The following is a 19,629-nucleotide window of genomic DNA, read 5'->3' on the forward strand; positions in this document are numbered from 1 at the left end:
GTCCTCCGTCAGATCCTCTGGCGTGGGGCCCAGCAGCTGTGGTTTAGCAAGCCCTCCAGGTGATGCTGACGCTGCTAATGAAGGTGGCCAGCTCTCCCTCTTCCGCTGCCCAGGTTGTTGAGGGTAAACCAGAGAACCAATGGATTTTGAGTTATGGGTGTGCCTGCTCTACTCCATTAGCCCGTGGCAGCAGGTTCTGGGATACCCGAGGTCAAATGCTATCTGAATGGTGTGAAGGTGCCAGGAATCATCCGTCTCCGGACCCTGCTCTGCAAGGTCCTTGGAGTGCTGTTCAGTGTGGCTGGAGGTAAGAAGGGTCCAACTTATATCCTTCAAATACTCAAGGGGCAGAGATGACAAGAAGCATGACATATTTCAGTTATTAGATTTGAACTGCAGGGCCCAGCCTCAAACAAGTGATGTTTGCACTTTTTGTTGATGGGCTCTTTTTAAAATGCAGACACTGTTCGTATGTTACCATTCAGATACCTGACAAACACACTCTTCAGTTTTGGAATTTGGAATTTAGTTTGTGGAATTCGCTTCTGTCAAAATTAGCAAGCTTTTTGTGTCAACAGCCAGATAGTAAATATTTCAGGCTTTGTGGGCCAAGAATCAGAATGGAAGCTCTTATGTTGATGCTTATGTAACCATTTACATGTGTCCACTTAAGAACGTAAAAGCCGGTCTGAGTTCTCAGGCCGTGCAAAACCAGGCGGGGAGCTGGTGGTCTGGCCTAACAGGTCATTTGCTGACACGCAATTTAGAATGTGGAGTGTTTTTTCTTCTAGCAAGACGTGAAATGGAGCTTATTTGGTGGGAATTTGGTTCTTTCTCTTATAAAGTCTTAGGATCATCTCTGTTTAGTTGTCAGGAGAAAAGGTTTTGTAGCCAAGGTCTCCTGACCCAGGGACATTTCTGCGCTGACCAATGGTCTTCCCTTTTTCACCCTGCCCAGGGCTCTTTGTGGGGAAGGAAGGTCCCATGATCCACAGTGGTTCAGTGGTGGGAGCTGGCCTCCCTCAGGTAAGATGGACTGAGAGGGTGTGGGCCTCCCGGGCAGGCCTAGTGGGAGGTCTGTGGTTACACTGGGCCAAATCCATTCGGACAGCCCTGACATCACATTGGAACCTGGTGCCGTTCTGGCTTGATATGAAAACCATGTGTCTGTCTCTCAGGAAAGGGCATAACTTATACTTGGAAGTTTTAATGATGCCCTGCTGAACCCTAGGAGCAGAAATGTGACATAGAGAAAAACTATGACACAGGCAGATGAAAGTCACTGGGTGCCTCCGCAGCCATCGCCAGGCGCCTCCGTATAGGGTGGGGTGAATCATCTCAGGGCTGCCAGATCCAAGAGGCCTGAAGCATCGACTGACATGGTTTTAGGCACAGTTCCATGCTGATTCTAGCTGGCGTGGTACAGTCATAATAACAGCTGCTAGCTGAGTGGTCTGTGTGCCAGACGCTGCGTATACTAACTGCTTTCTCCTCATAGCCACCTTCAATGATTTGTTATTGTTACCCCCATCCTCAGATGGGGAAACTGAGGTTTAGAGATGTTGAGGCACTAGCTGGAGACCTCAAAACTCCCGTTCTTAGGGGCTGCTCCAGATCCCTGGGCTGCGTTGGAGAAGTCTCAGTTCCCTGTAAACTGTCACTCACAGCCATTTCCCTCTCCAGTCTGAGAAGAGGGAGTTACTGTGGTTGGGAGGCTCTGAGGTGAAGGAGGGAAGATTCTTTCTTCCAGAGCTCGTCTTTTGGTCTCTCTCCTGCTACTGCCTCAAGCACCAGATCTGGCAGGAGTGAGCCAAGGGGTGGAAGGAGTGGGCATCAGCGTGCGCTGTTGTGGAGCCGACCAAAGACAGGCTCTGGGCCCTTCCCTTCCTGGCGCTGCCGAGCAGAGCGGACTCAAGTCTTCTGCAGCAGCTTCTGCGTCCCCTCCCCTCAGCTCAGCCATTTCCCTTTTTTCTTTCTGACTTGTTGACTCTGCACAAAATGGGATTTCAGAAGGTCCTAGAAATTTGGGGGCAGGAAAAATAAGCTCCTCCCGAGGATAGGGGTGGTAATCTCCTTTTTCCCAAGTTTTTTTATTTTTATCTTTTGAGACGGAGTCTTACTCTGTCGCCCAGGCTGGAGTGCAATGGCACCATCTCTGCTCACTACAACCTCCGCCTCCCGGGTTCAAGCGATTCTCCTGGCTCAGCCTCCTGAGTAGCTGGGATCACAGGCACGTGCCACCACGCCTGGCTGAATTTTGTATTTTTAGTAGAGACAGGGTTTTGCCATGTTGGCCAGGCTGGTCTCTGACTCTCCTGACCTTAGGTGATCAGCCACCCGGCTTGGCCTCCCAGAGTGCTGGGATTACAGGCGTGAGCCATGAGCCACCATGCCCGGCCTCCTTTTTTCCCAAGTCGCTGTTCTGGACTTTCCTTCCTGCAGCACACTTACCCAGGTGTGCTCCAGCAGCGGGGCCTCCCCTAGTGCTGTGGATTCCCGCAGTTTCAGTCCTTCTAGACTGTCCCAACCTGTTTTCTCTCTTTTTTTTCTTTTTTTTTTTTTTTTTTGAGATGGAGTCATGCTGTGTCGCCCAGGCTGGAGTGCAGTGGCCGGATCTCAGCTCACTGCAAGCTCCACCTCCCGGGTTCACGCCATTCTCCTGCCTCAGCCTCCCAAGTAGCTGGGACTACAGGCGCCCGCCACTTCGCCCGGCTAGTTTTTTGTATTTTTTAGTAGAGACGGGGTTTCACCGTGTTAGCCAGGATGGTCTCGATCTCCTGACCTCGTGATCTGCCCGTCTCGGCCTCCCAAAGTGCTGGGATTACAGGCTTGAGCCACCGCGCCCGGCCTTCTCTCTTTTTTTTTCTTTTTCCATAATTACTGGGGTACAGGTGGTATTTGGTTACATGAGTAGGCTGTTTAGTGGCTCTCTTTTTCTCTCGCTTTAGTTTCAGAGCATCTCCTTACGGAAGATCCAGTTTAACTTCCCCTATTTCCGAAGCGACAGGTATGGAAAGGTTAGAAATTGGTTTTTTTTGGAAGCAACATGTTCATGCACTGCGGGTCAGACTCGATACTTGCTCTAGTCTGGCACGGTGTCCCCTGCTGGGAAACCCGACTGTGGGAGAAGGGGGCGGGCTTTGAACTTTTCTTCTGGAAATAAGCCAAAGCACCAGGCTAGCATCGTGACTTTTATTTTGTCATGCCATAAGCCCTAGACGCATTTCAGGCAAGTGAAAATGGTCCCAGATTAAAAACCCAACCAAGAAAGGCCTCAGACAGGCATATTCTTAGGAAGGCATTTTGTATTCCCCAGTGACTCACTTGGTCAGCCACCCTCCTGGGTCAGAACGTAGCAGACTTTTTAGCCCTGTATCAGATGTGTGTGTTACTGACCTGCACGCCTTGTGAGGCTCTTTCAATCAGAGACCCGGTTTAGAGTCACGGACCACTTTCTCTTTGTATTCCTGCAAGTCTGGCACATACTCTGAAGGCACCTTGATGTTTTTACTGATGCCGCGGTTTTCTGGAGGGAAGACCTGGTGGGAACATGGTGCCGCAGTGATCGCGCCAATCTTTGATCTGCCGCTGAGCTGGGGGCTGAGATTCTGAGATCACAGAAAACACAGAGGTCAGGGGCTCCTGTTCCCAGGCGGAGTAGCTGCCGTGCTGACAGGGACTCTGGTGCTGACGTGTGTGGCTCTCGGGTGGGCACGCTCGCGGCAGAGGCTGCCTCCCCAGGGACCTGCCCTTCAGGATCCGTGCCTGTTCAGTTCATAGGTGTGAGAGAAAATGTTCACGATAAGGAAATCAGAAACCGCATTTTGTGGGCTGAGGGCTCTTTTTTGGATAACCCGTCTCTCTCCTCTCCTCAGAGACAAGAGAGACTTTGTATCAGCAGGAGCGGCTGCTGGAGTTGCTGCAGCTTTCGGGGCCCCAATCGGGGGTACCTTGTTCAGTCTAGAGGAGGGTTCGTCCTTCTGGAACCAAGGGCTCACATGGAAAGTGGTGAGGAGGACCTTCAGCGAAAGCCACCTCCCAGACTTAACCACACGCCCCGAATTACACTCGGTGTCCCTTACTTGGTACATGGAATGGTCGTTTTGATGAGACTTGGGGGTGTCAACTGGATCAGAAGCAGCTTTGCTCTTGTGCCCATAACCTCCACACTGGACGGTCTGTACTTCTCATATCAATACCCTCCCCAACCCCAAATCAAACTGCTGTTACCCACTTTTTTTTTTTTTTTTGAGATGGAGTCTCACTCTGTTGCCCAGGCTGGAGGGCAGTGACACGATCTCAGCTCAGTGCAGCCTCTGCCTCCCGAGTTCAAGCGATTCTCCTGCCTTAGCCTCCTGTGTAGCTGGGATTGTAGGCACCTGCCATCACGCCCAGCTAATTTTTGTATTTTTAGTAGGGACGGGGTTTCACCATGTTGGCCAGGCTGGTCTTGAACTCCTGACATCAAGTGATCCACCTGCCTCGGCTTCCCAAAGTGTTGGGATTACAGGCGTGAGCCACTGCGCCCAGCCTTGTTATCCTCTCTTGATGAATCACCTGCCATGAAAATGTGAAACTGGCTGTTATCATAAAGCAGGAAGTGATGGGGCTTGGACTGGAGCTGGTCTCCTGCCTCGGAGCAGGCCGTCCTTCCCTTTGCATTGATCCTTCCTTTTGGTGCAAGGTCTTGTCCATAAAGACTCTAAATAGACTGTCATAGTAGAGTAGGCTGCTGGAATGGAAACTTCTTAAAACCCGATCTAGAGTAGGTCACACCTGGGGTGTATCTACTGCAAGGGTGACCAGATCCCTGTACCCTGATGTGGATTCTGCAGGTCTCTGCATAGAGCAGTGGGTACCAGGAGGAAGGGTCGGTAGAGAGTAGGACATGCCACTCCTGAACCTTCTTGTCTTTTGTCACCTCTCCCTTAGCTCTTTTGTTCCATGTCTGCCACCTTCACCCTCAACTTCTTCCGTTCTGGGATTCAGTTTGGAAGCTGGGGTTCCTTCCAGCTCCCTGGATTGCTGAACTTTGGCGAGTTTAAGGTATGTTTTGTCCTTTCCCGCAGGATTTCTAATTTGACCCATGAACATTTCCTGTGAAGTGAAGGACCAGAGAGAAATGAGCAGAGGGCTAGGTACAGCTTCCAGGGGCACGTCTCGCCCATGAGCCTCTGCCATGCGGGGAAGCAGCCCCACTCTTGCTTCTCTGTCTTCTCTTCTGTCTCTTCCGGTTCTCATGGCTGCTATGGTTTTTCTCTCCCTCTCCCTTTCCCCTTCTCTCAGTGCTCTGACTCTGATAAAAAATGTCATCTCTGGACAGCTATGGATTTGGGTTTCTTCGTCGTGATGGGGGTCATTGGGGGCCTCCTGGGAGCCACATTCAACTGTCTGAACAAGAGGCTTGCAAAGTACCGTATGCGAAACGTGCACCCGAAACCTAAGCTCGTCAGGTATCTGCGCAGTCGCCTCCCCCCAGCCTGCTGTGGCTCCGTGAGCTTGGTGTGGGCCGCGCCATCTCTCCCGAGGAGCAGACCCTGCCTCCACGGCTTTGATTTCTCATCTAAGACTGAGAATCTGCACACGGCCATGCATCTGCCCTACTTGATAGGCCAAAGGGCTGAGCCAGCTTAATTTATGTCAGAGTTGCTGGTTGACTCCCTGCCTGTCCTGACTTGCCACTCGGACACATGACAAGGTCACGAGGGTCACCATGACCCTGCCGAGCAGCTTGCTCTCAGGAGACTTCTCGCCCCAGGACTTATAATGGAAAGCCATTCATTCCTTGGAGAGAGATGACGTGGACGTAGCAGCCCACTTTAACTGCCCACTTTTTACAAACAAATTGCTGGAATACAGCAAGTCACTGATGAATTCTGCACACGTGTTGACTGACCAGGGGCTGCTGTGAATGCTCTTTGGAGAAATCGGGGTTGGGGGTAGGCAGGGTTATGTTTTGAATTCCTGAGACCGGAGCTTCTTTCTGTGGCGTTAATAACAGCTGTGCTTTGCCTCCTAGAGTCTTAGAGAGCCTCCTGGTGTCTCTGGTAACCACCGTGGTGGTGTTTGTGGCCTCGATGGTGTTGGGAGAATGCCGACAGATGTCCTCTTCGAGTCAAATCGGTAATGACTCATTCCAGCTCCAGGTAACCCCAGTGCACCTGCTATCTTTATCCCATACCCACGAGGAAGAATCCAGAAATGTATGACCTTCCTCTGTTGAGAACTGATAGATGTGTTAGGTTCATCCTTCCACACCCATACCCGAGCGCTGAGAGATACGGGAATTTGTAGTCGTCTTTTTACCGAAGAGCAGGTGCACACCAAATGTCCTATGTCTTTGCCACTTCTGTGAACAACCCTGGCGTCACAGAGGGAACTCCTCTCTGTTGAACAACATTCATGGGAAACAGACACTTGGGAAGCTGACAGCAAGGTGCTTTCCGAGCCCCAGTTACTCTTCCACCTCCCTTTGCCTGAAGGGGCCACAGCCCAGAGGCTCAGCACCCACCTCCTCACCTCTGTGACTATGACAGTCACTCTTGAGATGAGAGGAAGAAATGTCTGTGTCAGGTCAAGGAGGCTCCTCTCTTCCCAGCATCCTCTGCCTCTTCCCGGCGTTGGGTCCTTTGCAGGTGTGCCGCCCTCCTGCACTTCTCCTTTTCCCTTCTTTGGGGGCGCGATATTTTCCAGAGGCTTTCCCCGAGAAGTGGGTCCCATGAGGTAGTCCATGGAGCCTACTCCACGCTGTTTTTTTGGTCCAACCCAGTGGCTCTGAGAGCCACACCTGTCGTTCAGTGAGTCAGCCAGATGTGTGATTCCAGCCCTCGGCTGCAGACGGGTGAGCATTCTCTAAGAGAAGTCGGCCCTCCACATTTGTGCATCCTGCATCCATGGAATTACATAGGGCAAACCAACTGTGGAGCACATATATTCAGGATGCAAAACATAAAAAAAAAACAAGACAACAGTAAAAAATAATGCAAAGAAGAAACAGTACAGTATAACAATTATTTACATAGCATTTACATTGTATTAGGGTATGATAAATCTAGAGATGATTTAAAAGTATATAGGAGGACCTACATAGGTTATATGCAAATATATACCATTTTATATCTGGGACTTGAGCGTCCCTGGATTTTGGTATCCATCGGGATCCTGGACTCTATCCCTGGTGAATACTGAGGGACAACTGTACTCTCTTCTTGTTGCTTCTCAGTAAACCCTCGAAACTCTCAGATCCCCATTGGGGCCGTTGTCTTGGAGGACAGCCTTTTCAGTGTCCCTAGTTATATGTATATATTTTATATATATACACACACGCACACGTATATATATAGTGTGTGTATATATATATATTATATTTTTGTTTGTTTGTTTTGTTTTTTTTGAGACGGAGTCTTACTCTGTTACCCAGGCTGGAGTGCAGTGGTGCAATCTTGGCCCACTGCAACTTCCGCCTTCCAGGTTCAACCAATTCTCCTGCCTCAGCCTCCTCAGTTGCTAGGATTATAGGCATCCACCACCATGCCCAGCTAATTTTGTATTTTTAGTAGAGACGGGGTTTCACCATGTTGGCCAGGCTGGTCTCGAACTCCTGACCTCAAGTGATCCACCTGCCTCGGCCTCCCAAAGTGCTAGGATTACAGGTGTGAGTCACCACGCCTAAGCTGGTGTATATATGTATATTCTTAAAGGGTCGAGGGAAAAAAAAGAATATGCTGCAGAGACTGTATGTCACTGGCAACCTCTAAAATATTTATTGTCTGGCTCTTTACGGAAAAGTTTGCTGACCCCTGTTACTAGTTATTCCCAAGCCAAGCTTGTTACCAGACGGATACCTTGATGCATGTGATTTAAAGCATACAAAACACGATTCTCTGGTCAAATGTGCTAAGAATTAAATATGCTGCTTCATCTTTTTAGAGACAGGATCTCACTCTGTCACCCAGGCTGGAGTATAGTGGTGTGATCATAGCTTACTGTAACCTCAAACTCCTGGGCTCAAGCGATCCTCCCATCTCAGCCTCCCGAGTAGCTGGAACTACAGGTGCATGCCACCACATCCAGCTTATTTTTACAGAGACAAGATCTCACTGTGTTGCCCAGGGTGGTCTTGAACTTCTGGCCTAAAACGATCTCCTGTTTTGGCCTCCCAAAGTGCTAGGATTACAGGCGCAAGACACAGCACCCAACCTAAATACGTTCCTTTATTACTGAACTTCTGGGGCCTTATTCCCATAAGTGTTATAAATGTTTGGTGTCTTTATTGTGTACCAGATATTCCACTGAGCACTTTATATGATTTCATTTAATCCTTACTAGCACTGTGCTGACCAGTAGTTGCGCCCCCATTTTACAGCTAAGGAAGCTGAGGCACAGTGTGGTCTTGACCAGAAACCTTCAGCTAGTCATATATGGTGAGAGGGTAGGTGTTGTTACCATTTTATAGGTGAGGAAACTGTCACAAAATGAAATAGTCTTCTCAAGGTCACTAGAGAGTGGCAGAGTTAGAGACAAAGCCATCTGATTTTGGAGCCTGTGCTCAGCTTTTAGCAGACGTACTGATTTCCAAGAATTGCTAGGATGTTTCTCAATGCAGTTGACCACAGGACTCTTTCCGGAAAGCCTTCAGGACTGAACTTCCTCCAGACAGTTTGGGAAGCACTGCATGTGTCTATTAAGAAGCCGTCAGCTGAGCTCATCCCCCATGCACTCCACAACGCTGAGGCTCTGCACACGTCTCACCTGTGCCAGGTGCTGCCGTCAGCAGTGCCATACTGTTTCCGCAGCAGCCTGCATCCCTCTGTATTGCCCGGCCCATTTCACCTGGCGGGGTCATACAAACCCCACCCCCTGGTATCGTTATCACGTCCACATAAGGGCATCTCCACAGCGTCATCAATAAATGTCATCCAGAAGAAACCCATAGCCTTGATTAACCTTTGTAATAACACTCCCTATTTACATGCACAGTGATAGGTGTGAAGTACAACCTTGTATTGTTGTACACTGTCAACTAGAAAATAAAACAGCATACTTGAAGCACCCTTGCCCTCCAGCAAGGATCCCATCTTCCCACACAGAATGATGGCAAGTAAATGAGGTCTACAATGTGTAGAAGTAGAAATCATCTCTTTTTCTGCTTGGGTTCTGCTCCCCAGATGGGGTTTAGGAGGAGAGGCAGCCTGGAGGACTGGGTCTGCTCTCCAGGCATTGTGGAGGTGGGTTTTCTTTTGCAGCAAATTCGGGCACTTTTTTTTTGTAGCACATTGCCCGAAAATCGAAGACTTTCTCTATTTGGAACCAGAGTTGGGGCTTTCAGTCAAGCAGTGCCCTGGATTTTCCTCCCCAGATACCTGTCAACTCCCAGTCACTTGCTGTCACTTGCCTCATCTTCCCCAGTCCTAGGGCTCTCAGGCCAGGCTTCTAGCAGCATCACCTAGAAAGTTAGCACCAGGAGAGGAAGCAGAGCCAAATTCATGGTGAATCACGGCCATAGTGACATTTTCATCATGAGTGTGGATGAACACAGGCCCTCATCCCGATTCTTTCATCTGTGCATTCAGAATGTAAAGAATACACTTGCCCGTGTGGCTGCCATTGGTAGAGGTCAGTTTTTGGCCTGTTTGATTGGCTGTGCAGCCACCTGTTTTGGACCCGGATGGAGACATCCCACTGGAAGACTCAAAGTCAGGTGTCCTTGTACTGATTTTCTGATTCCTTCTTCTTAGGTCACAGAAGATGTGAATTCAAGTATCAAGACATTTTTTTGTCCCAATGATACCTACAATGACATGGCCACACTCTTCTTCAACCCTCAGGAGTCTGCCATCCTCCAGCTCTTCCACCAGGACGGTGGGTGTCTGCACTGCAGCCCATTCCTGGGCGATTGGTGTCATCTGAGACACAGCCAGGCTTGCCCTTCATTCTGAGCAAGACCAGGACTTCTTTGTAATGCCCACCCAGACAAAAGATTGGTTTCTGCCTCCAGTGTTGGAAGGGGAACTGGCATGGGGTGTGGTCGGGCCCCGTAAGTCTGCTGGGCCTTGGCAGGCATCCGGTGGTGGGACTCAGGTTGGCTCTTCCCTTGCAGGCACTTTCAGCCCCGTCACTCTGGCCTTGTTCTTCATTCTCTATTTCTTGCTTGCATGTTGGACTTACGGCGTTTCTGTTCCAAGTGGCCTTTTTGTGCCTTCTCTACTGTGTGGAGCTGCTTTTGGACGTTTAGTTGCCAATGTCCTAAAAAGGTACTCTGTGTGTGTGCACACGTGTGTGTATGCATGTGTGCGCATGTGTGTGCGTGCATTCATATGTCTGTGCCCGTGCATGCACGTATGTGCATAGGCACAAGAGTGTGAGCTGTAGGTCCCCCCACAGCCTGTCAGTGTGGTTCAAAGCCATGTTCTCGGTGTTCTCCTTCACTAGCTACATTGGATTGGGCCACATCTATTCGGGGACCTTTGCCCTGATTGGTGCAGCGGCTTTCTTGGGCGGGGTGGTCCGCATGACCATCAGTCTCACGGTCATCCTGATCGAGTCCACGAACGAGATCACCTACGGGCTTCCCATCATGGTCACACTGATGGTGAGCACACGCCCTCCAGGCCTGTCAGGCTCAGGGCCACGTTCACCCGACAGGACCTATTTTTAGGCCTTTGCTTTGTGTTTCAGGTGGCCAAATGGACAGGGGACTTTTTCAATAAGGGCATTTATGATATCCACGTGGGCCTGCGAGGCGTGCCGCTTTTGGAATGGGAGACAGAGGTGGAAATGGACAAGTAAGACTGTGATTTTGCTCATGTCCTAGTTTCAGAATGTATTAGCTCTAAGGCCTAAGGAATGTTGATATTAGGGTAGGAAACAGTAACTCACTTTTCTTGGGCTGAAAGAAGCAGCGCACCCATTCCTAAGCATGTGTGAGAATGTGGAGCAGCCCATGGGCTGGGCGCTGCGAGGACAGGGCAGGGGACACGGGGACTGCACTGGGCAGGGCCTCTTCATGGTGGTTTGGCTTCCATGGCATTCTGGTTGGATATGAGGTGAGGTCTCTGGATCAAGTTCGTGATGTGATTGAATGTTTAAGGGTATGCCAAGCCCCAGGAGTGAGAATAGCCTATTACACATGTGCCCATCAGAATGCCCTGCTGCTAGCCGTGATTGTTCTGGGCATAATCACCTCATAACCCACCTGCTAATCCACAGGTACCTGTGTCTAGACAGCAGGCAAGGCCCGTACGGGATAACACGGGGGCCAGGAAGCTGTTTCTGTGGGCGGCCAGGCGGGAGGCCATTTCCAGCTTTCCAGGCCGTATGGTCTCTGTCACGACTACTCGACTCTGCCATTGCAGCAGGAAAGCAATGAGCACGATGGACTTGATCAGTGGGCAACAGTTTGCTGTGCCCTGATCTAAAGGGGGACCCAAGTGCTGTTTTTATTATTATTATTATTATTGTTTTTTGAGACAGGATCTCACTCTGTCACCTAGGCTGGAGTACGGTGGCATGATTATAGCTCACTGCAACCTACGCCTCCCAGACTCAAGCGATCCTCCTACCTCAGCCTGCTGAGTAGCTGGGATCACAGGCACGTGCCACCACACCTGGCTACTTTGTAACGTTTTTTATAGAAATGGGGTTTTGCTGTGTTGCCCGGGCTGGTCTCGAACTTCTGGGCTCAAGCATTCCGCTGGCCTCGGCCTCCCAGAGTGCTGGGATTACAGGCGTGAGCCACTGTGTCCGGCCAGGTCGTTGTGGTAAATGCTGTAGCACAATTAGCAGTTCAGGGGCAGTATGTGGAGTGTGCTGCAGGGCACCGAGGAGGACCTGGCCAGCCCCTGGACTAGCAGCAGGACTTCCTGGTGAGGGGATGTTGCTGTTGAGCTGAGGGATGAGCCAGGGCCCATCAGCCTGGCACAGCAGGGAAGGACATTCCAGGTGCGGGGAACAGCATGTGTGGGGGATAGAAGTACAAAGGAATGCACTGGGTTTGAGGGAGGGCTGGAGCAGTTCAGAAGGGAGCTCCCCGCGTGGTCTGAGCAGGGCTGGAGAGCCAGCACAGCTTATCCCAGGGGCCTGCGGGCGCTGTCACGAGGCTGGATGACTTGCCCTCCTCCCCCAGGCTGAGAGCCAGCGACATCATGGAGCCCAACCTGACCTACGTCTACCCGCACACCCGCATCCAGTCTCTGGTGAGCATCCTGCGCACCACAGTCCACCACGCCTTCCCGGTGGTCACAGAGAACCGCGGCAACGAGAAGGAGTTCATGAAGGGCAACCAGCTCATCAGCAACAATATCAAGTTCAAGGTAAAGAAAACGGCATGAGAGGAAAGGCGGGTGAGAGACAAGCGGTCCCGTCTCACGCGGCTTAGTGCTTTGCCCAGCCAGCTCTCGGGAAGTTGGCGCTGTTCTCATCACATGCGACAGGGAGAGTAGATTTGACAGCAGGGGCAGCTTTATCAGGCCATGAAGACGTGTGTGCGTTCCTGCCGCTCACTGCCGCAGTGAGCGTATGGATAGATCTGTTTTTCAAGTCAGCAGCTTTCATGGTTTATTATTTACGTGTGAGAGTATCAGGATAAGTTTCTAGAGATGCCAGCAACAGAAATGGACTTGGACCTACTTAAGAAAGAGAAGGAAATCCACAGGAAAGCTCAGGACAGCCGAGAAAGCTGAAGGACCACAACCCATGTGCTGTGGGGACCAGGTGAAGGGTCTAGCAGACACCCCTCGGGTACCAGGAGGAAGGGGCACTGGCCCTGGGTTCCTCTTGATTCCGATTCAGAATCCAGGGAGAGGGGGCATCCCGTTGCCTCACTTGGTTCGTGTGCCACTCCTTGGCTTTGGGGGCAGGCACGTTGATTGGCAGTTCTATCAAGACAGGATGTTGTTCCCCTCTGGAGAATCAGGCTGCTCTTCCCAGATGAAAGGAAACCACAGAGGCTGCAGCCAGGTCCTAGGGTTCAGACTCCTTTGAACCACCAGCCCAAGCCACTTCTTTGAACCTCAGCCCCTTTAAGTTCCTGCATCCGGATGTGCCTCTGACCCTCCCTGTCACCCAAATCCTCAAGCTCCATCAGTGCTGCTGTGTTCGTTTGCCCACACGCAGTAGCCTGTGTTCTCCCCACCCACAGAAATCCAGCATCCTCACCCGGGCCGGCGAGCAGCGCAAACGGAGCCAGTCCATGAAGTCCTACCCCTCCAGCGAGCTGCGGAACATGTGTGATGAGCACATCGCCTCTGAGGAGCCGGCGGAGAAGGAGGACCTCCTGCAGCAGATGCTGGAGAGGAGGTGAGAGCCGGGCGCGGCCCCCGCTGCCCACAGGGCTACACGGCGGCAGGGTCAGCCCTTGGCTCAGATGTTGTGAGGTGGCTCCTGAGTTTCCTGGGAAAGTTGGATGGGGAGCAGGCTGGGGACATGGCTCAGAAGAGCTCCCGCTGAGGGTATCCCAGGCAGCATCTGGTTTTTGTGTAACAGATACACTCCCTACCCCAACCTATACCCTGACCAGTCCCCGAGTGAAGACTGGACCATGGAGGAGCGCTTCCGCCCTCTGACCTTCCACGGCCTGATCCTTCGGTCGCAGCTTGTCACCCTGCTTGTCCGAGGAGTTTGTTACTCTGAAAGCCAGTCGGTAAGTCTCTCCAAGGCAGAAATCAGCCAGGCCAGGCCTGATGAAGCTTGAGGGATTGGGCGCTGCCCGGTAGGCCATAAACAGTGCCGTAGGGAAAGCTGAATGCAAGGCAAGAAGTACAGAGTGGACTTAAGGGAGGAGTTGCCACAGCCGGGTGGCGAGAAACAACAGCGGTTTATTCCTTCCTAGTTCAAGGCCAGAAGTACAAAATCCAGGTGTCACCAGGGCAGCGCTCCCTGGCTCTGGGAGAGGTGCTGTCCTTGCCCCTTCCTAGCTCATGGGAGTTGCCTGCAGTCCTTGTTGCTCCTGACTGAATGCAGCCCCCATCCTCGCCACTGTCATCACAAGGCGTTCTGTGTATCTTCTCTCCTTTCCCTAAGGACACTTGTCACTGGATTTGGGGCCCACCCAAATCCAGCATGGGCTTATCTGAACTTGGTCACATCTGCAGAGACCCTGTTTCTAGAAAGGTCACATTCATAGGTACTAGGGCTTAGGACTTGGCCATATCTTTCGGTGGGGGGACAGATTTACCCCCCAGCCACTTAGCGCTTTCTCACTTAAACTTCCAAATAAGCCATTTGCGTCTCATGAATCAGGAAGAAAGGGAGTGCAGAGAGATCAGGGGACGGCCCAGGGTGCCACAGCTAGGACTTGGCCAAGGACTGGGTTTGACTGGAAAGCTCTCACTCTGGAGTGCCTGCTGCTGCTGTGCCACCTGCCTCAGCAGCCCAGAGCTGGGCATATTCAGGCATCAAGGGAAGGGGCTCTCGGGTGACCCTGCTGGCCACTGCTGCCCGAGCACGGACAGTGTCTGGGTTGGAATTGCAGAGCGCCAGCCAGCCACGCCTCTCCTACGCCGAGATGGCCGAGGACTACCCGCGGTACCCTGACATCCACGACCTGGATCTGACGCTGCTCAACCCGCGCATGATCGTGGTGAGAAGGGCCGCCCTGGCCTGTCCCATGTGGAGCTTCCTTTTCGCGTTGTTGGCATCTCAGGCAACCGGTGACACACGGTCTCTTTGCAGGATGTCACCCCATACATGAACCCTTCGCCTTTCACCGTCTCGCCCAACACCCACGTCTCCCAAGTCTTCAACCTGTTCAGAACGATGGGCCTGCGCCACCTGCCCGTGGTGAATGCTGTGGGAGAGGTGAGTGAGGCCCTGGCCCTGCCCCCACCTTTGAGAAAGGATCCCCCAGCCAGGTGCTGTTTGTGCACCCAGGCTTCTCACCAGAAATGTAGGCATCCCACCAGGAGGGGAGAGGGGGGCCCAATACTGTGGCTTTGAACCCTGCTTGGCTTCTACACACTCGGGACCCTTTCCCCTGCCTGCCAGCAGATGGCACCAGCGTCCCACTGGCCGTCCTTTCCGGCCAGAGCCCCGCCTCCCCCAGGCTGTGTCTTCCTCTGGAATCGGGACCACTTGTGTTCCTTGGTTTTCCACCTGTGTGGGGATTCGCACATTAGATGAGAGAATTTCAAGCAAAGTACTTTGAGTTTTACAAAGATATAAAACACCTAGTAATGATTGCTGCAGAGTTTCCTTTTTTTCTTTTTAGAACTTCATTATTTTCCTGTTACACAAATATTATGTCATTGTAGGAAAATACAAAAACACATATGAGCAAAAAGCAATCAAAAACCAAACCCTCGTCCCTACCCTGTAGCGGTAGCTGTGGTAACTTTTCAAGGCCACCCTCTCAGTCTTTTGTTGTTGTTGCTGTTGTTTTGAGACAGGGTCTCACTCTGTCACCCAGGCTGGAGTGCAGTGGCAAGATCTCGGCTCACTGCAGCTTCATCCTTCTAGGCTCAAGTAGTCCTCCCACCTCAGCCTCCTGAGTAGCTGGGACCACAGGCATGTGCCACCATGCCTCAGCTAATTTTTGTATTTATGGTAGAGACAGGATTTCACCATGTTGCCCAGGCTGGTCTTGAGCTCCTGAGCTCAAGTGACTCACCTGCCTCGGCCTCCCAATGTGCTGGGATTACAGGTGTGAACCACTGCACCTGACCTCAGTCTTCTACGTGGCACGACCCTGGCATGCATAGTGCGTACTTACACAGGTTTTGTTACAGTAGGTTAACTTATGTCCCTTGAAATGTAATTGCCAACTACGCTGACAGAGTCCTAATATAGTTTATGACGTGATTTTGGAGTTCCCAACAACAGTGACACGTGGGAACCCCTGTAATGACCTGTAACAAATGACTCCCATAGGTCACTTTGCAAGGTGGTGAGTATGAGGCGTGGCAGGGGTCATAATCTCAGGAGACTTGAGGGGCCCCACCACTTGCACATCTGTGAAGCAGGCTGGTCATGATGGGAGCTGAGCGCTGAGAATGTGCCCTGTGGAAGGACATATTAGTTCAGATGCCAGCTGGCCCAAGCCCTTTTTGGAGCTAACCTTGTTCCCTCAGCCTCCAGTGTGTGAGCCTTCATTATCTGTTTATCCAAGTCGAGCTGTGTCTGGCTCTGCACTATCCAGGCCTCCGCATTCTGTGACAAACTAACAGGGCCAGCTCCTCTCACTCCTCTTCTTACCAGTGGGTTTTACCCTGAAGGTGACTCGGGCCTTCTTCTCCTTGTCCTAGATCGTCGGGATCGTCACACGGCACAACCTGACCTCTGAATTTCTGCAGGCCCGGCTGAGGCAGCACTACCAGACCATCTGACGGCCCAGCCCGCCCTCTCCCGGGGCTGCCTGGGGAGGCAGCTTATGCTCGCTCCGGCTGGCACAGCGGCTGGGGCTGTTCCGGGGCATGGAGGATTCCCAGTCACCCACTCAGAAAGCCTGGAGTCATGGGACACCTTGCTGGTCAGAGGTCCTGGGGGTGGTTTTGAACCGTCAGAGCTTGGACTTAGATTCTGACTTCCCCAGCAAGGATCTTCCCACTTCCTGCTCCCCGTGTTCCCACCCTCCAGTGTTGGCACAGGCCCACCCCTGGCCCCACCAGAGCCAGAAGCAGAGGTGGAATCAGGCGGGCCCCGGGCTGCACTCCGAGTCGTGTTCCTGGCCGTCTTCGCTACTTTCCTAGAGAACCTGGCTGTTGCCTTAAATGTGTGAGAGGGACTTGGCCAAGGCAAAAGCTGGGGAGACGCCAGTGACAACATTCAGTTCATGACTAGATTTAGGAATTGGGCACTGAGAAAATTCTCCGTATTTCAGAGAGACCTTCCCTTGTTTGGGACTCCGAACACGGCATCCTCACTGGTTTGTTTTAAGGGAAACACTGTACTCCTGGGTGTGGGCAGAGGCTCTGGTCTTGCCCCTGTGGTTTGACTCTCCTTAGAACCACCACCCACCAGAAATACAAAGCATTAAAATCACACTAATAACCCCCGATGGTCAATCTGATAATAGGATCAGATTTACATCTACCCTAGTTCTTAACATTTCAGCTTTCTCTCCATCTGCAGGTTATTCCCAGTCTCCCAGTAACACGTTGCTACCCAGACCCTTTTCATTTCCTTAAGTTTTGATCTCCGTCTTCCTGCTGAAGCAGGCAGAGCTCAGAGGATCTTGGCATCACCCACCGAAGTTAGCTGAAAGCAGGGCACTCCTAGGTAAAGCAGCTTCACTGAACTCTGGGGAATGGTGCCATTTTTTTCCAAGGTAGAAAGGAAGCACTTCTGAGCCAGTGACCACTGAGAGGTGCGCGCTATGATAACGCAGATGGCCTGTTCGAGGAAGAGGGTGTCTGCCCTTCACAAACACCTCTCTCCCCCCTGCACTAGCCGTCCCACACTCACATACAGAGGCCCTTCGGGAGGGCCTCCGCGCCGCAGGGAGGGTGCGTGGGGAGGATGCTTCCTGCCAGCACATGCCTGAAGGTTTCGCGTGAAGCGTGGGAACCACCCCATCATTCAGTGACGTCATTCTTCTCCAGGCTGGCTGGCCCCCTCTGACTAGGCACCCAAAGTGAGCATCTGGGCATCGAGTATTTGCACTTATCTTCCCCCACCTTCTCCATGGCATCTCCGTTCCAGCAGGCATCCCTGGGGCAGGCGTGCTTTGGCTCAAGATGGCCTTCATTTACGTTTAGCTTTTTTCAAAACCGTGGAGGTTGCCCACGGGCCTCGGCACCCGGCCCTGGCAGCACAGCTCTCTCAGGCCCAGCCCTGGGCAACCTCCTTGGCCAAGGCTGCCTTTCGCCCTGGGGTGGGCGTCAGTCCTGGCTCTGCCGGTCCAGATCTTGAACTCAGCACACTCTAGGGAATAATTCCACTCCAGAGACAGGGCTGCTTCGAGGTCTTTCTCCACCTGACTGTGGCCCCTCCATTTCCCCCATTTTCTTACCACTCCGACCAAAATTGCTTTGACTTCTAAATGTTTCTGCTTCCCAGAATGCACCTGGCTTGTGAAACGGGGATGATACTCCCAGGAAATAGTGCAGGACATCACAAGGACCCAAAAGGCAATTCTTACTTAAATGTGACTATTTGGCCAGCTGCTGTTGTATTTTATGGCAGTGTTCAGAGCTTGATCACATTATTTCTTCCTTTTATTAAGAAGGAAGCCAATTGTCCAAGTCAGGAGAATGATATGATCACCTGTCACAGACACTTCATTCCCTCTCCCCGCCCCTTCCCAGAGCTGGCAGAGCTAACGCCCTGCAGGAGGACCCCGGCCTCTCGAGGGCTGGATCAGCAGCCGCCTGCCTCGAGGCTGCCCTGGTGAATGTTGCTGGAATTCATCCCTCGTGCACATCCTGTTGTGTTTAAGTCACCAGATATTTTGTTCCCATCAGTTTAGCCCAGAGATAGACAGTAGAATGCGAATACCTCCCTCCCGTAAACTGACTGGACGGCTGCCAAGGAGGCCCCAAACCCAGCCCCATGCAGAGGCACGTGGTTTCCTGTTCTCCTCTCTCTGCATCTGCCCTTTCCTGATAAGCCCAAAGACAACAACTTCTCCACTCGTGACAAATCAACTGTGAGCCTCCCTCCTTCCATTTCTGTCCATTAGAAACCAGCCTTTTCAGCACCTCACCCATTAGCCGCCCCACCACCCAGCGATCAGGCGCCTCAGTAAGGCAGATCCGCGGATGGGGAGCCTGCCGGTGGCCAGAGGTGGTGTTTGTGTTTGTCTCCAGCTCGGTGTTCCATGGCTCCTAGGCGAGGTGATCAGGGAGTGGGGCCAGTGGGTCCCCGGCCCTGGCTGTGGGACCTTGTGCTGAGGGATGATTTGCTGCTGACCTTGATTAACTTAACAGTTCCCAGCTGGAAGGGACACTTTCTGGACCCAGTCCACTGTATGGCATTGGTGATGCAGAATTATGCACTGACATGACCCTGGGTGACAGGAAAGCCTTTCGAGAGGCCCACGGTGGCCTCGCCAGCCCTGCAGTGTTGATGTGCCGTATTGCCCCACGGCTCTGCAGACCTTGGCCATTGCCGCAGTCAGCTTCCTTTTTTCTGTTTGCACTGTTTGTATGATGTTAGCTAATTCCACTGTGTATATAAATTGTATTTTTTTTAATTTGTAAAATGCTATTTTTATTTGAACCTTTGGAACTTGGGAGTTCTCATTGTAACCCTAACATGTCAGAATAAAATGTCTTCTGTCTCCTTTAGCCTCTTGTCTCCATGCTGCTCTTTCTTTCAAGGGATAGTTGGGTTGTATTTTACTCCCCCTCTTTCTGATGTGTGAAAATTACACTAGGACATAGTTTCCGAGTCTCAGAGCTCTCCCTGTGCAGCTGGGCAGGGGGCCTCTTCATTCATGGGGGTCCACTTCTCTGTACTAGGCAGCGACCTTAATGAGAACGGATTTCATCCTGTGGCTCTTAGCAGAAGTCACCGATGTCTGTTTCTCCCTTCAGATGAACACTCTTCCTGATCCTCTCTGGAAATCATCTCCTGCTAGCAGCCGCGTCCCGGAGCAGCAGATGGGGAATCCATTCTGTTTCTTCGTGGTGTTTAGGAATTTGCCCCACCAAACAGATTGCCCTGATGTCCAACCCGAAGAAGTGAAACTGCTGT

At 51.8% G+C, this 19,629-nt stretch overlaps 2 protein-coding genes across 2 annotated transcripts in view; one reads left to right on the top strand and one right to left on the bottom strand.

Moving 5' to 3' along the window:
* The window catches only part of CLCN6 (chloride voltage-gated channel 6), a 165,558-nt gene extending 146,343 nt beyond the window's left edge, over nucleotides 1-19,215 (top strand). The window contains exons 8-24 of the mRNA XM_050788197.1: nucleotides 181-307; nucleotides 959-1,026; nucleotides 2,949-3,007; nucleotides 3,876-4,008; nucleotides 4,933-5,046; nucleotides 5,287-5,453; nucleotides 6,020-6,146; nucleotides 9,738-9,861; nucleotides 10,100-10,253; nucleotides 10,432-10,591; nucleotides 10,678-10,784; nucleotides 12,125-12,311; nucleotides 13,139-13,296; nucleotides 13,483-13,639; nucleotides 14,471-14,578; nucleotides 14,671-14,796; nucleotides 16,239-19,215. Of these exons, the coding sequence (XP_050644154.1) occupies nucleotides 181-307; nucleotides 959-1,026; nucleotides 2,949-3,007; nucleotides 3,876-4,008; nucleotides 4,933-5,046; nucleotides 5,287-5,453; nucleotides 6,020-6,146; nucleotides 9,738-9,861; nucleotides 10,100-10,253; nucleotides 10,432-10,591; nucleotides 10,678-10,784; nucleotides 12,125-12,311; nucleotides 13,139-13,296; nucleotides 13,483-13,639; nucleotides 14,471-14,578; nucleotides 14,671-14,796; nucleotides 16,239-16,319 (2,157 nt within the window). The 3' untranslated portion in view covers nucleotides 16,320-19,215. The remainder of the gene's footprint in view (nucleotides 1-180; nucleotides 308-958; nucleotides 1,027-2,948; nucleotides 3,008-3,875; nucleotides 4,009-4,932; nucleotides 5,047-5,286; nucleotides 5,454-6,019; nucleotides 6,147-9,737; nucleotides 9,862-10,099; nucleotides 10,254-10,431; nucleotides 10,592-10,677; nucleotides 10,785-12,124; nucleotides 12,312-13,138; nucleotides 13,297-13,482; nucleotides 13,640-14,470; nucleotides 14,579-14,670; nucleotides 14,797-16,238) is intronic.
* MAD2L2 (mitotic arrest deficient 2 like 2) overlaps nucleotides 1-19,629 on the bottom strand; it is a 407,166-nt gene that overhangs the window by 152,705 nt on the left and 234,832 nt on the right. The gene's annotated exons all lie outside the window — the stretch shown is intronic.

Source organism: Macaca thibetana, chromosome 1 (assembly GCF_024542745.1).
Source record: "Macaca thibetana thibetana isolate TM-01 chromosome 1, ASM2454274v1, whole genome shotgun sequence".
Classification (NCBI taxonomy): domain Eukaryota; kingdom Metazoa; phylum Chordata; class Mammalia; order Primates; family Cercopithecidae; genus Macaca; species Macaca thibetana.